Genomic DNA, 16,277 nt, shown 5'->3' with positions numbered 1-16,277 from the left:
GCCCAGATACGTAACTATAGATGAACAACATTTTTTTTCTACTTTGAGGGAAGCAGATTTTCTTACGGTGTGTAGAGCCTCTTGTTTCCATAGCTTCCTCTTTCTCTTTGTATTGGGCTAGCCCATTACGTTCCAAGAAAGAATGTCACAAGCACAAAAAGGCCCGGCCCATTAACGGGTGCGAACCCATGACCGGCGCTGGATCCGGGCCGCCCATCGTGCATCCTACGGTCCGTGCACCAAGCCATGACGTCTCACGGACACGTGTCGCCCCTCCATTCGCCCGCTACACGTGTAGGCCTCGGGGCCCCAATCGCCAGTGACCCAAGCGCGTATTGCTTCTCCACGGAGACGACGGCGACTTCCCCCCACGACACGGCAAAATCCCAAGCTCTCCCAACGGCCGCCGCACCAGCACCGGAACGCCGGAGATCAACCGCCACCGTGAGCGCGCGCGCGCCTCGCGCGTCCCCGCCCGCGGCCACGGCACCACCGTCCTCCACCGCCGCCGCCGCCGCCGCCAAGAGGAGAGGCACAGCCGCCTCCACGCCTTCCCCGTCGCAGCCGCAGCCGCAGCCGCGACAGAAGACACGTCGCACGGCAGCCGTCGCGATGGCCGCGTCCTTCCTCGCGCTCGCAGTCGCGCTCGTCCTGGGTGCCAGCGGCTATGGGGTCTACAGGGGCGGCGCCGAGGCCGCCTCCGCGGCGGTAGAGGGCGGCGAGGTTTGCGGCTTCCTCCCCCGATCTCGAGATCTGCGACGAGGATTGTTTTTTTTGTGAGGGGCTCGGGTGTGATCTGGATCTGATTGGCGTGGTGCGGCGTTGCAGGTGACGTATGGGAGCACCCTGAAGCTGATGCACGAGAAGACGAAGCACCGGTTGCACTCGCACGACGTGCCGTACGGCTCAGGCAGCGGCCAGCAGTCCGTCACTGGCTTCCCTGAAGTTGATGATTCCAATAGCTACTGGGTGCGTCTCGATCTGTAGATCCGTAATTTGATCGGTTTCCGTCGTTGATGTAATAATAGGGCTCTTGATTTTATCCCTACCTATTTTTACAAGCCAACATTTGATTAAAACAACCAAAATTTATAATCACATTAATTGATTTTTTGTTGTACAATACACGCTAATTGAGTTCAGTGTGCAAATATGCTTTGGGAGTTGTTACTGTTAAAAAATGAGCTCAATAGTATTGAAGGTGTAGAATCCTGGTGGCAAATCCAAATATCTATTAAACACCAATTATCAAATTGAGGATATCTTAGCGATGCCACTTATATTGTTTAAATTATATAAATTCAACTCCAAAGACCTAAAATTTATTAAATGCTGTCTGAAGAGTTCAGTTACATTTTGAAATGAATATGATTGCTATTCAAGCAGTCCAATCAGAGACAAGCGGCTCTGATGCTATTGAAGATCTAGGCTTGATTACTTGTCAATCTGCAGATCGTGCGGCCCGCTCAGGATTCATCATCTAAACAGGGTGATGCCATTGAAACTGGTAGCATCATCAGATTGCAACACATGAGGACACGGAGATGGTTACATAGCCACTTGCATGCTTCACCATTATCTGGTAACCTAGAGGTTAGTTAAACAAGAATATCCCATGTGATATATTTGGCATCATTTAATTCTGAAATTTTATAGGCCCGGCAATTGATATTTTCTGAAAGTTGTTTTCTCCAAAAACTCGAGTGCTCTTAAACTGATTGAGCTCTATTCAAAATGAATATCACAAGTTGCACATGGGATTAGAAGATTTACTACTTCCCTATATAGGGACATATTCTGTCTACCTTATTTCATACAAACATCAGGAGAAAAATGACACAGCATATCACGCAACATTGATTTATATTTTGTCACAAAGCAAGAAGCAACTATTGTACATCATTCAGGACATCCATTGTCTGGCTTGTAATGTTCATGAATCATGTGGCCAACAATGTCTAGAATTGCTTGCAATTAATGAGGCCAAAGCTACCATCAGGCTTATTTCCAGGATAGTTGCCTTGTTACCTTGAATACCCAGTAGTTGTTGCTGACTTGCTGTCCTTTTTTTAGAGCTAATTTTGCCCTGCAGTTTGAGTATTCCTGATTTGGAAACATTGTAATTTGCAATGGTCACACCATGTTACATGTTATGTATGATTATGTCAGGCTTAAGTATGTTAAAATATATATCGGTTTATATTACCGTGAAGAAATTACCATACTTATTACTAGTTCACTACTAAATTTATGATAAAATTGCAAGTTCAATGTCTTGCTCATGTTTCTTTTGCATTATCTTTTAAAATTAAATACCATACCTGACGTTTGGATGTGTAATTTTACAGGTTAGCTGTTTTGGTGGGGATGGACAATCGGATACTGGTGACTACTGGAGGTGCAATTACTTAAGGCTCACAATATGAATGTTTCTTGGTTGCTTAGCTCTAATTGTCTTAGTGCCTTTTTCTTAGTTCTAATTGTCTTAGTGTCTTTTTGTTTTTGTGTCCTGCAGGCTGGAGATTGAGGGAAGTGGAAAGGTATGGAAACGGGATCAGAAAGTAAGACTCCGACATGTTGATACTGGAGGCTATCTGCACAGTCACAACAAGAAGTACAACAGGCTTGGTGGTGGGCAGCAAGAGGTGAGTTTAGAAATTGGTTTAATTCCTGCCTCCAGATTTTGAATTTAGAGTGTTAGATAGTGGTTGGAGTTAGTGGACAATATATAACCTCATGAGTAAATATGACTGACCGATGCAAGCTTTGGAATCTCCAGCTGGTTCATGTTACGAAAATTTGAACCACAAATGCTTTCGATTATTGCATGCTTAAATATTATATTTGTTTTGATAAATTCTGCTCATAAATTGATAGCAACTAGTGACCTTAAGAAATTGGGAAATTTTATACAGCAGCATAGCTTCAAAATTTTGAGGGATTTTTTCACTTCCAGAATGAAAAGATGCTCCCATTAGTACTCCACAATCTAGTTACCAGGAACTAGCTAATCCTATTCCACAAGTTAATTAGCAGAAACGAACTAATCCTAGATTGTAGTACAAGTTTGGTATTTCAGATATTTGAGTGGGCTTGTGGGTGTGGATTTTTACATAATGACTGGTATGCACTTTTAGTTAATGCAATGCACGTTGTTTCTATCGCATCTTTTTATCAGTTACTATCTATTGTATGTAATAGTTGGAACAAAGTAAAAAAGAAATATTCATGGAGGTTTGCTGCCTTATGCAAAAACAATTTTTTTTCTGTCCCAAGTAGATTTGGTCGAAAGTTTGTTTTCTAAGTTGAAGCATTCTTCTTGCAGGTCTGTGGGGTTCGAGAGAAGAGAGCTGAAAATATTTGGTTGGCAGCAGAGGGTGTCTATCTCCCCGTTAACGAAAGCAAGTGAACTCAACATTCCCACATGTGTTCGTCCAAGTTTAACTAGCCTGAGAATTTTGCTGACATTTTGTTCTGCTAATGCATTTGATTTAAACTAGAGACCTAAGCCCCGAGCCCTGAGTATGTTGGTTATAGTCGACGATGTGCAGAAAATGAGAAATATACAAACGTTTCATGTAGCCAATTTAGATGATAATATTCAGCGAACAGCTGATGTTTAAGTGTATGTTCTCTTGACACTGCCGCTGCGATGGCAAACAAACTGTCTATTTTTCCTCTTTAAGATAAGTGCGATCTCTTCCACCATGTGCAGTCTGTGATCCAAAAATATTTTACCACCCGTAATCGGTATGACATTGATGAACCTGGAATCTGGAGCTCAAATGCTAGTAGATTTTGCTGGAATCTGCCGAGCGATGAGCAGTTATGCGTCAGCCCTAAATAATCAGGTGCCATCACAGCGTTAATAGCAAATATAATTGTACAGCGATGAGGAGTGACTGATCGAGAGCCCATAAATACACAGGCCGCATTGAAAAACCACACAAACATGTCACGAGCTCCATCGTAAGAACGAATAGGGTAACAATGGGAGATCAGGGGCCTTGGCCTTGGCAGCCAGGTTGGCTGCCGTCCCGTGGCTGATGACGTGAAGAAGATGAGAGAATAGAGAACAAGATGAGAGAAATAGAGATAAATTCGTCGCTGTTTTATTGTCTAATCTGTGCCCCTTTAAATAGGCTTACATCTCTACGTATCGCTAACAAACTCTAAATATTAATGGAAAATTAACTAAACTAACTTGTAATCTAATCCTAACAAACTCTGCTAATTCGAGTTGGACTCCACAAGGTGTCCGACCTGGACTCCCTCATGCGCCCTCAAGGAGTCTGATCTGGACTCCTCTTGCTATACGTGATGCCAACCATGACATCTCTCCCGTCCTTCGGAAATAGCTCATCCTCGAGCTAGAGCTAGGGAAAGCGGCGTCGAATGTCTTCCTCTGACTCCCATGTGGCATCCGCTGGTGGTTTGCCGTCCCACTGAATAAGAACTTCGCGAATCCCACGTGCTAGTCGACCACGAATGGCTTTTACCGGTATCGGCAAAACGCGACCATGTTCCAATGGCGGTATAGCAGGTACCTGTTCTGGCGGCCAACCATGGTATGGTTTAAGAACCCCGACATGGAAGACGTCGTGAATGCGAGCCGACGCCGGGAGCTGCAGACGGTAGGCCACGTCTCCGATGCGTGCCGTGATCTTGTAGGGGCCGTAGAACCTTGGCAACAGTTTACCCCGGCTGAAGCCTGGGAGCGACGCAGCTTGCCGATGAAGTAGACGCACCCACACCCAATCGCCGATGTCGAATGCCACATCGCGGTGGTTGTCGTCATAATACAGTTTGGCGTAGTCTTGAGCCTGGAGTAGCCGTTCCCTGATCTCAATGAGGAATGCATCCCTGTCACGCAGAGCTTGCTCCACAGCGGGAACACGCGTAGATCTCGGTCAAAGGCATGGAGTGCAGGGAGTGCACGACCATAAACCACTTCGAACGGCGTCGACTTGAGGGAGCTCTGGAAAGTCGTGTTGAAGCAATATTCGGCCCAAGGGAGCCACTGCAGCCACTGTCATGGTCGGTCGCCAGTGAGACACCGTAAGTACATGCCAATGAGTCTGTTGGCGGCTTCCGACTGTCCATCACTTTGGGGGTTGAAAGCCGAACTTAGATTGAGCTTCACGCCGGATAACCGAAACAGCTCAGTCCAAAAGGCGCCGGTGAACACCGTGTCACGGTCACTAACAATAGAGCAAGGGATACCGTTGCTGTGTATGGGTGCCCCAAGGGAATGAAATGGGCGTACTTGGACAGCTGGTCAATAACAGTGAGGATGACAGACTTGCCATGGACGCGGGGCAGGCCTTCGATGAAGTCCATGGAGATATCTTCCCACATGCGGACCGGCACAGGAAGGGGTTGGAGCAGGCCGACTGGGTGCAAATGTTCCGTCTTGTTGCACTGACATACAGGGCATGTGCGGACAAATTCCTGCACCACTTGTTTTGCTCCGGGAACAGCAAAGTCGGCACGAAGTCGATGTAGAGTACGCTCCACCCCTTCGTGTCCAGTGTGGGCAACGTCGAGTAGTACTGGTAACGTGGGCGAGGTTGCTGACACGAACACCCTATCCTTCTTGATGATGAGACCGTCCTTGAAGGACCATGATGGGCCGTGCTCGCCGGCCACCACCTTGTCACGGAGAGACGACAGCTCCGGTGTTGCCGTGATTTTGGCGTGTAGGTCATCGAACACCTTGAAGATGGGTCCCATGATGGCGAGTAAGGCGGTTGGCGCGTCGTCCTCGCGACGCGAGAGTGCGTCGGCCACCACATTGGTGCGGCCTGGTCGAAACTCGACGGTGAAGTCGAACCCCATGAGCTTGCTTACCCACCGATGTTGTGGGATGGTGGACAAGCGTTGGTCCAGCAAGAATTTCAAGCTATAGTGGTCCGTGCGCACGAGAAACGGTCTGCCCCACAGGTATGCGCGCCAGTGCCGAATCGCCTGGGCCAAGCCGATGAGTTCACACTCGTAGGCTGCGAGGCCGGCATGGCGTGGAGCGAGCGGTCGGCTAAAGAATGCTAGGGGGCCAGCACCTTGGTGTAGAACAGTGCTGATACCAGACCCAGATGCGTCGCATTCCACCGTGAAGGGCTTGGTGAAGTCTGGCAGCTGGAGCACCGGTGCCGAGGATAGTGCTGTCTTGAGGACGGCAAACGTCGCATCAGCCTCGAGCGTCCACCGAAAAGCTTCGTGTTTGAGTAGGGCCGTGAGCGGAGCAGCGATGGCACCATAGTTGCGGATGAACTTGCGGTAGTAGCCGGCCAGCCCGAGGAAGCCGCGCACTTGGCGAACCGAGCAGGGTGTCGGCCAATCCCACACTGCGTGTACCTTCTGTTCGTCCATCGCGACGCCGTCGGCGGAGACCACGTGTCCCAAGTAGTGCACTTGGCGTTCGCCGAAGTGGCACTTGGAACGCTTGAGGACGAGATTGTTGGCTCGGATCGTGCTCAAGACGGCGTGGACATGCTGTAGGTGCTCAGACCATGTGCGGCTGTAAATCAGGATGTCATCGAAAAAAAACAAGCACGAAACGACGAAGAAATGGCACGAGGATGGTGTTCATGAGTGCTTGGAACGTTGCCGGGGCGTTGGTGAGACCAAACAGCATGACGAGGAACTCGAAGTGCCCTTGGTGTGTGCGGAACGCAGTCTTGTATATGTCGTCTTTGTGCGTCCGAACTTGATGGTAGCCGGATCGCAGGTCCAACTTGGAGAAGAAGCGTGCACCACGGAGTTCATCAAGGAGTTCATCGACGATGGGGATCGGTAATTTATCCTTGGCTGTGGCTGTGTTGAGTGCCCAGTAGTCGACGCAGAAGCACCATGACCCGTCCTGTTTGCGCACCAGGAGTACCGGTGACGAAAAAGGTGAAGTACTTGGCCGAATAATGCCTTGATGAAGCATTGCAGCGCACTGTCGTTCCAGCTCGTCCTTCTGTAGCTGTGGGTATCGATATGGTCGGACAGCGATGGGTGCAGTGTCCGGCTTGAGGTGTATGCGGTGGTCGATTGATCGAGCCGGGGGCAGGCCGCTAGGCTCGGTGAAAAGACCATCAAATTCCGCCAAGAGGTGTGTCATGAAGTCGTTGGTGTCGATCGTAGCGCATCGGGGTGCCCCACTGTTGGCGAGGCCATAGAACGTCACCTTGCGCGTGCCGCGCTAGATCACCATGCGCATGTTCTGGAAATCCCAGAGCACCGGTCCCAGCGACTGCAGCCACTCCGTGCCAAGGATGAGATCCACGGCGTACAGGTCGAGTGCGAAGCAGTTGATACGGAAGCTTTCACCATCAATCGACAAAGGCAGATTGCGGCAACTCCCTAGGCTGGCTATGCGGTCGCCATTTGAGACCACCACACGCAGGCCCTCATGCACTAGTTCTATGGGAAGGTTCAGACGGTGCGCTAGCTCAGAGTGGATGAAGTTGTGGGTGGAGCCGGAATCAACCAGTGCGACGACGCGGATGCCATTAATGGTAACCGACAAGTGCATGGTACTACCGCCGCCAACGCCCGAGAGTGCGTGAAGGGACACACATGGGTCGTTGTCGTTGGTGGTGTCGCCGACCGCGTCATCGTCAGATACCGAGTCATCATATTCAATGTAAAACAAGCGCGCGCACTTGTGGCCCCGTACGAACTTCTCGTCGCAATTGTAGCATAATCCTTGGCAACGACGTTCTGCCAATTCCGTAGGTGACAAGCGACGAAATTGACGCTGACCATTGTCGCTGGGCGGATTCGGTGTCGGAGTTGCTGTAGCTGGTGTAGACATGTTGGTTGTGCCGCCCCGGAAATACGCGTAGCCCGCCGCCCTGGTTATGCCTCTAGTTCGAGCTGCTTTGCGCTCGTAGGCGCGAGCAAGGCTCATGGCTTCTTGTAAATCCTCCGGTTTGTTGAGCTCGACGTCGATCGCTAAGTCCTCGCGTAAGCTGGCCATGAAGAGCTGTACGAGCTAGTTCTCGGATAAAAGTTCTGTGGTGCGGCTGGTCAATGTGAGGAATTTAGCTTGATAGGCCGCCACCGTTGACGTCTGTGTGAATCGTTTAATTTCACCGAGGGGATTACTTCGAATGGGTGGACCAAACTGAATGTGGCATAATTCCTTGAAAGCGTCCCAATCAGGGGGCCCCTGATGTTTCTCATAGTGAAAATACCAATCCTTAGCTTCGCCCGTGAGATGGTAAGTTGCCAGCCATACGCGATCGCCAGCATCAGTTTTCTGCCCTCTGAAGAACTGTTCACAGTGATTGAGCCAATTGAGGGGGTCCTCCTTGCCATCGAATTTAGAAAATTCGAGTTTGTAGAAACGGGGGATGCCTCCTCCTCTTGTTATCGGACCTGTGAAGTCATGTTGTTGTCTAGCACCCTGCTGCCGAAGCGCAGCTATTGGCTGGGATCCCAGAATTCCGCTTCCGCCGAGGCGTGGAGCTGCTCCCGACGTTGCTGATGACGATGAGGCCAGCTGTTCGAGCGATGTAATGCGTGAGGTAGCCACCGCAACAGAGCGGCTGAGGTCTGCCAAGTCTGATTTGGATGCCAATCCGAGATGCCATTGAGGACATCCGCCATGGTCTCCTGCAGCTTGGCGAGTGGATCGGTCGGCTCCTGGAGCGGTTGAATATTTGTTGTGTTATCTGCCATGTGCTCTGATACCAAGTTGTCACGAGCTCCGGCGTAAGAACGAATATGGTAACGATGGGAGATCGGGGGCCTCGGCCTTGGCAGCCGGGTTGGTTGCCATCCCGTGGCTGACAACGTGAAGAAGATGAGAGAACAGAGAACAAGATGAGAGAAATAGAGATAAATTCGTCGCTGCTTTATTGTCTAATCTGTGCCCCTTTAAATAGGCTTACATCTCTACGTATCGCTAACAAACTCTAGATATTAATGGAAAATTAACTAAACTAACTTGTAATCTAATCCTAACAAACTCTACTAATTCGAGTTGGACTCCACAAGGAGTCCGACCTGGACTCCCTCATGCGCCCTCAAGGAGTCTGATCTGGACTCCTCCTGTGCCTCCTCCTGCTATACGTGATGCCAACCATGACAAAACAACAATTATATACCTAAAATAGAAATCCAAAAGAAAAACACAAGAAAAAAAAGCAAGAGCACGGTCCGATAAACATAGGCCCACAGCTAAAAAACCGACCTCCTATAAATGGCCTACAAGACAACACATAAGAGCATGCACTATGCTCCAACGTGGCGGGTGGCTCAAGCCCATCACGTCAGAGCGAGGCAGCCACGTCCCTATGAACCACACCCCCACAGAGGCTCTCGGAGCTTGCAGAGGACGCGAGTAGTTCTGTCAGAGTCGAGAAAATACAGCAGAAAAAGAAAGAGAGGAGCCGAAAAAAGTGAGAGATGGGGAGAAAGTCGCCGGCGTCCGCCCGCCGCCAACCACCGCCGGCGCCCCTGACCCGTCACCGCCAACCACCACCACCCGCCCGCCGCCGGCAGATCTAGGCCGGGGACGCGCCGGTCGCTGCCAGATCTGGGTTCGCAGTCACCGAACTGGTTCCGTCGTAGATCTGCGGCCGTCGACATCCACCCGCCGCCGCCGAGGTCGGTGCACCGCCGCGACTGCCTGTCGCCGTCGAGGTTCGCCTGCCCCTGCCGTGGTCCGTGTGTGGCCGCCGAGGTCAACGCGCCACCGTGACCGTCCGTCCCTGTCGAGGTCCGCCGGTCACCGAGGTCGCCCGAGGAGGCCCGTCGCCCCCTAGATCCGCCAAGCTCGCTCGCCGCCACTCCCCCAGATCTACCGCCGTCGGCCTCCCTCGATCCGCTCGCCGGTGTCGCCCGACGTTCCTCCGTCACCGCCGAGACCACGCTCGGCCGATCTCAGCTGTTGGGCGCGCGTGCCAAGCTTACCACCGCCCTCCCTCAATCCGCTCGATCCGGCGCCGCCCCGTGTTCCTCCATCACCGCCGAGACCGTGCTCGACCGATCTCTGCCGTCGGGCGCGAGCGCCGATTTCGCCGGGTCTGCTTCGTCGACAAGGGAGAGGCTGGAGAGAGAGCGTCGGAGAGAAGAGATGTGAGAGGGAGGGTAAAGTGATAAAGTAATATTTTGTGGGACCCACGTTAAGAACTAGCATTGTGGAAGGAGTGGCTTCATCCTACGTGGCACTTGCTTTTTTTTTTGCTAGAACCACTTGAACGAGGAGCCTGAGCATGCACTATGCTCCGACGTGGTGGGTGGCTCAAGCCCACCACGTCGGAGCAAGGCAGGCACGTCCTGTGAACCGCACCCCCGCAGAGGCTCTCGGAGCTTGCAAAGGACGCGAGTAGCTCTGTCAGAGTCGTGAAAAATGCAGCAGAAAAAGAGAGAGAAGGAGCCAGAAAAAGTGAGAGAGGGGGAGAAAGTCGCCGACGCCCGCCTGTCGCCAACCACCGCCGACGCCCCCGACCCGTCGCCGCCAACCACCGCCGGCAGATCTAGGCCGGGGATGCGTCGGCCGCCGCCAGATTTGGATTCACCGTCGCCGAGCTGGCTCCGTCGTAGATCTGCGGCCGTCGAGGTCTGCCCGCCGCCGCCGAGGTCGGTGCATCGCCGCGACCGCCCGTCCTCGCTGTGGTCCACCCGCCGCTGCCTCGGTCCGCCCACCGCCGCCGAGGTCATCGCGCCACCGTGATCGCCTGTCCCTGTCGAGGTCCGCCCGCCCCCGCCGTGGTCCGCGCGTCGGCGCGCCGTCGTGACCGCCCGTCCCCACCGAGGTCCGCCTGTCGCCGCTGAGGTCGCCCGAGAAGGCCCGCCGTCTCCCAGGTCCGCCGAGGTCACTCGCCACCGCTCCCCCAGATCTACCGCTGTCGGCCTCCCTCGATCCGCTTGATCCAGTGCCGCCCGGTGTTCCTCTATCGCCGCCGAGACCACGCTTGGCCGATCTCCGCCGCCGGGTGACGCGCCGAGCTTGCAGTCGTCGGGTCTGCTTCGTCGATGAGGGTGAGGCTAGAGAGAGAGCGCGCGTAGAGGTGAGAGAGCGTCGGAGAGAAGAGAGGGTAAAGTGATAAAGTAATATTTTGTAGGACCTACGTTAAGAAGCACTGTGGAAGAAGTGGCTTCATCCTACATGGCACTTGCTTTTTTGCTAAAACCACTCGAACTAGGAGCATGCCCTAAGAAACCACGGCCCAAAGGAAAGGCGAATCAATAGAACAGCCCAAAGAAGCTGAGGCTTGTATGAATCGAAGCCCAACAAGTCTCACATAATCTGATCGATAGAGAGATATAGCCCACAACATGGCCCATGAAGAAATTGACCGCAATAAGAAATTCACTCCAATCCTTTCGTTCAACAGATTCGGCCCACTTCTAAACTAGTACGAACGAATTAGTCCCATGTCCAAATAGTGGGCAGATAATTTCAAGCTTAAAAAATGTTTTCAAATAAAGTGGTGACTTATGAGCATTAATGCCTGTAAAGCATTCGACATTTGACCTCAATTACTTTAGGGTAGAGCTACACTACACTGATTAACCAGTAATCATTATCTAAAACAGCAATAAAAAAAATCCATTTTGATTTTCGATTCCGTGCAGAAAAACAAACAGTAGGCTTCTGAGTGCTGAAAATAGCTAAGCAGGTGGCAAGCATCATAAGCAGAAACAAATAGTTTAGGTAGGAAACAAAACGAACTTAGTACAAACACCAAACAATTTGGTGTGCTGATCCTACTAGACCGTTTGCAACATCTCAACTCAATTACTTTAGGCAGAGCTACACTGATCAGTCAGTAAACATTTTCGATTCCAATAGCTAAACTATTGTCTGCATTATCAACAACTCCATTTTCGATTCCAGTAGTCAAACAAAGAGTAAACTTCTGAAAACAGCTAGCAGATAAGAATCTGGCATTTACCACAAGGTGAGAGAAAAAAGCAACTTTCATCATTATTACTTCGTCCAAACACCAAACAATTTTGTTTGCTGATACTATAAGATCATCAGCACTAGTCGGCAATTTAGTTCTAGATACACATGTGATGCAGGCAAGATCGCAGCTCTTGCGTAGGAATCAATTATCAGGCCACAGCAGAGCAGCTCAGATGCTACAGTAGAAGAAATGAGCACAACTCAAACTTCTCTGTTGGGAAGCTCTCAAATAAGTGTTGTTTTGTTAATGGAAAACAAACATTCTGCGATGTGTTCTGAAATGTTGCTATTGGCAAAATACACCCATAACCAATATATTGAACTTCAGAAACCAAACCAGTTCCTTACCATAATCCTTTAAAGTTTTAAAAAAGAATCATACTAATGCAACACAAGTATAAAACCTCTCTTCTTTTTAGAGAAACGTTTTAAGTAATTACCATTTCTACACAGGTTTTGCTGAAGCAACAGGAAGAAAAACACCAAACAAGAGTAGCTCTACTGGATTACCATTAGGGTGGAAAGTTACTCCCAAGTAAATATGGCGCATAAGATTTTCCAGTCAACAATTGCACCTAGGGATAAAAGCAAACGAAACAGCCTTACAGTGTATGATTCAGATAAAGGTACACATGCAGAAACAGATCAACAAAAAATAAAACATGAGACATTAAAAATCTAGTATAAGGAATAGAAGTTATCATCATCATCAACATTCAGTAAAGAAACTTTAGGCTTGATAGCAAGTTCAGTCAAGCACTTGCAATAGAGCAATGCCTTGTTAAATTCAAATTGAAGAAGACGTTACCAAATCACCCAACCCAGGTGAAGCATTCGTTAAAGCTCAGCAATGTTGAAATGGTGCCATTTGTGACCAATAAAAAACATATGAAAACTGGAATACTAAAAGTCATGTTACGCATCTAAAACAAGCTATCTAGGAAACCAACCTATATTTACTCATGAATCAGATCAAGTTAATATTTCCAGTTCTCAGTTTTCCTTACAGATATGCAGAACATCTGTTAGAAGTTAACAATAAGGTGCTAGCTATGGACATACAAAAACTATTCTGAACAAACATACTTCTACCAGTCTAGCTCGCAACCATTTAGGTTTCACATTTAATCAGCATAACTTAGCGCAGCAATATGAAGAATTAATCATTACACATTGCAAAACGTATGATAAGCACCATACAAACAGTGAAGGCATGTCAACATTAAAGTGGCATGCTGCAAGTATTGTACCTTCAGAACACCATAACAAACTGCCAAATTGCACAGACAAACAACAGCATAAAAAAGAAAGATCAAATGATAAACACATACTTCTGTATTTCTAGTGCTTGAGAGAGAAGCAACCGCTCATTTGCAGTAAATTTACCAACACCCTAAAAAGTCATGTTACACAGCTAAAACAAGCTAGTTTGTAAAACAATCTATGTTCATTCCTAAACATAAACCAGATCATGTTGATATTTCCAGTTCCTGCATGTTACAGATATGCAGAATGCCCATTGAATGATTAGTGTACTAGACACCAGGGCATGCAAACAATGATACATAATAGACATTAAAAAAACATAACTATACTTCTAGTCTACATAGCGACCACTTAGATTTCATATTTAATCAGCATATTACAAGCACTGATATAATGGGTTTTTCTCGTTGAAAAACAAATGACAATCACCACACAAATAGTGAAGACATGTCAACATCAAAATGACATGCTAAATATTGTACCTTCAGAACACCACAACGAACTGCCAAATTGCACAGGCAGACAACACATCAAAAAGAAAGATCAGATAATGAACACATACCTTTGTATGGATGATACTCGAGAGAGAAGTAATCACAGATTTGCAGTAAATTTAACCAGACAAACAGCCCTAGGCATCTAATGCAATAGCTTCAAAACATAAGTTGAACTATCCTACTGATTAGTACTGAAGATGAAAGTTAGCTTTCACAGCTATTCAACATGAAAAGAAGTTGCTGCTTAAACTAAAAAATGCAGTCAGCAATAAAAATTGGGCAAAGAATTGAAGATAAATTGCACAACACAAAGAAAGAACTAAAGCAACACAACGACAAACAGCAATAATAGGCACAAGAAACTACCATGGAAACCACAAGAAAATCATGAGATCAGATCAGACAACATATATCCATCACGAAAGTTTCTCTCTTTTTTTTTTCAATTTCAGAAGCTTGTTTTATTTAACTATCCATAATCATTCATTGGGTTGAGTTGGTGGTCTGTTCACCCCATCCTCAATAACAAGCCCATACAACACACCGGCATGCTTCTCGGTCGATCCCTTGAAGTATACCTCCTTAATCTTGTTGTAGCACCCTAGGGTCAAGAGCGAGTCGGAGCCAGCCTGGTGGCAGATCCCAACACGTTTGATCTCAAGAAGCTCACCAAGCTTGCTCAGACCGCCATGGAGGCTGCCGCAGAACTTCATGAGATGCTTGATGTCGTACACCACCGGGAAGAAGATTCTGATGAGATCAAAGAACGCGGTCATGGTGCCCGGCAGGTTCTGACCGGTGAGCAGCCTGAGCAGGTAACCGAAGTCGTAACCGCTATGGAAGGTAATCCACTGCACGTCGGAGTTGAGCACGACGCCCGACGACATGAGCAGCTCCGCGAAGCGGATCGGGTCGGCCCCCTCGGCCGCGAATCGGTCGAAGTTGATGCCGGAGTTGAGGAGCAACTGGATGGACTCGCCGTTGGAGGGGTCGCTCCGGGGGTCGAAGCCGCGGAAGTTGAACTGCCAGATGCAGGGGCGGCCGCCCGTGCCCCGCCGGGGGAGCTCGCCGTTCTCGTCGGAGAGGGTGAGGCCGAGCTGGATGAGCTTGAGCATGTTGACGTTGGCCCGGAGGTTGGCGTAGTTGTACTCGTCGGCGGTGCGGAAGTTGCCGAGCGGGCGGCACACGACGCCCGGGAACTCCGTGTCCATCGCCACGAAGCGGTACCGGTCGACCTCGTCGCGGATCGCGGCCATCTCCGCCTCCAGATTCCCCGCCCACACCTCGCGGATCTCCACGCCCTCGTCGGGGCCCTCTACTCCGGCGGCGGGCGGCTCGGCCATCGCAGGCTCCGGCGCATCCAGCGGCTCCCTCGGCGCGCGGCGGCTAGGGTTAGGGCTCCGGCGACGACGGGGAGGCGGCAGGGGCGGGTCCCACGCGTGAGCGGTGGCGTGGGAGGCCCCCTTGCGCGAGGGAGGCGGGGGGCGGCCAGAAACCGAGAAGAGGGGAGGAGATCCAGAAATGGGAGAGGGGGGCGGGTTGAAGAAGAAGGAGAGAGGAGGAGGAGGAGGAGGAGGAGAAGGCGAGGGGAAAGCGGGGCGGTTCGGGCGAGCCGGCGGAACCGGGTCGGGCCCACGGCCCAGACGTGTACGGGTGTTCTTCCGCACGCTGAATGTGGGGCCCGCAACTCGTTTGGCTTGGCCCCAGCGTTGAGCATCCAAAGTTATTTTGCGGCTGCGACCTAGAGTTGACACATTTGTGATGGTTAAACCGGCGTATGCTTTAGTAATGTTTTAGTGAGTTACCTAACACTATTCTAACGGTATAGGTGTATAGTTGACGTAATTATCATGAATAGACTAATCTACGGTTTACTGGCGGTAAGACTTAGATTGTGTTCTTTGCATAAATGAAAGATAAAAAATTAAAGGTTTATTTGAATTTTGATAGTTATTTAGCCCACCGTTGAGTTGAGCATCCAACGTCATTCTTGCGGTAGAGGAGCAGAGTTGACACAATTGTGACGACTAGACTATTCTACGGTTTACTAGTAGTAATACTTTTTAGCGAGTCCTTTGACATTATTCCGATGGTACAAGTGGAGACTTGACACAATTACAATGAGTAGACTAACTTACGATTTAATAGCAGTAGTGTTTTCAGTGAGCGAGACTTAGACCGTGTTGTTTACTTAAATAAAAGATTATTTAAATTTTGATAGTTATTTAATGTTATAAGGATAAAATTAAATACTACAAAGTAGAATATCTACTTTAGAAATGTAATATGATAAACTTCTACATAGAAACATTTTACAAAAAATACATTATTTAGCGGTTCGAAAGCATGTGTGTAAAAGTTGAGGAATAATCTGGTGAAAAGAACTTAGCCCTACAATTCTTTGTTGTACGATTTGGACCAAAAAGGTTCATATTTTGATGAATTTCACTTATTTCGGTTAGACCTAAGATAATATTTTGCTCCTAGTTTGTTTGAATTCAGTTCAAATTTCATTTTAAGATTCATCCATTTCCGCAATCAAATCATAAAACATATTCTCATAGCTGTTACTCTATTTTTTAGGGTTTTTCGGTGTCCTTTTTACT

At 49.0% G+C, this 16,277-nt stretch overlaps 2 protein-coding genes across 2 annotated transcripts; one reads left to right on the top strand and one right to left on the bottom strand.

Annotated features, from left to right (window-relative positions):
- The first annotated feature begins 366 nt into the window (after positions 1-366).
- Positions 367-3,714, top strand: LOC102719886 (stromal cell-derived factor 2-like protein). Its single transcript, XM_006659384.3, has 6 exons — positions 367-723; positions 829-969; positions 1,453-1,593; positions 2,349-2,398; positions 2,516-2,645; positions 3,326-3,714. Exons 1-6 carry the CDS (start codon positions 613-615, stop codon positions 3,407-3,409), a joined length of 657 nt encoding a protein of 218 aa, XP_006659447.1. The 5' UTR covers positions 367-612; the 3' UTR covers positions 3,410-3,714.
- Positions 3,715-14,064: 10,350 nt separating this feature from the next.
- Positions 14,065-15,209, bottom strand: LOC102719606 (probable CCR4-associated factor 1 homolog 7). The gene has a single exon (XM_006659383.3). The coding sequence runs from the start codon at positions 15,012-15,014 to the stop codon at positions 14,151-14,153; it is 864 nt and encodes a 287-aa protein (XP_006659446.3). The 5' UTR covers positions 15,015-15,209; the 3' UTR covers positions 14,065-14,150.
- Positions 15,210-16,277: the final 1,068 nt, after the last annotated feature.

Source organism: Oryza brachyantha, chromosome 8 (assembly GCF_000231095.2).
Source record: "Oryza brachyantha chromosome 8, ObraRS2, whole genome shotgun sequence".
NCBI lineage: Eukaryota > Viridiplantae > Streptophyta > Magnoliopsida > Poales > Poaceae > Oryza > Oryza brachyantha.
Note: the sequence above shows the minus strand (reverse complement) of the source record. Positions and strands in the feature narration are given on the sequence as shown.

What these genes read in the sequence shown, in the direction of transcription:
- LOC102719886 (XM_006659384.3), top strand. Translation starts at nt 613, where the DNA reads ATGGCCGCGTCCTTCCTCGCGCTCGCAGTCGCGCTCGTCCTGGGTGCC. An exon ending in CATTATCTGGTAACCTAGAG is followed by an intron (nt 1,594 to 2,348) that starts GTTAGTTAAACA and finishes GTAATTTTACAG; the next exon opens with GTTAGCTGTTTTGGTGGGGA. An exon ending in TTGGTGGTGGGCAGCAAGAG is followed by an intron (nt 2,646 to 3,325) that starts GTGAGTTTAGAA and finishes TTCTTCTTGCAG; the next exon opens with GTCTGTGGGGTTCGAGAGAA.
- LOC102719606 (XM_006659383.3), bottom strand. Translation starts at nt 15,014, where the DNA reads ATGGCCGAGCCGCCCGCCGCCGGAGTAGAGGGCCCCGACGAGGGCGTG.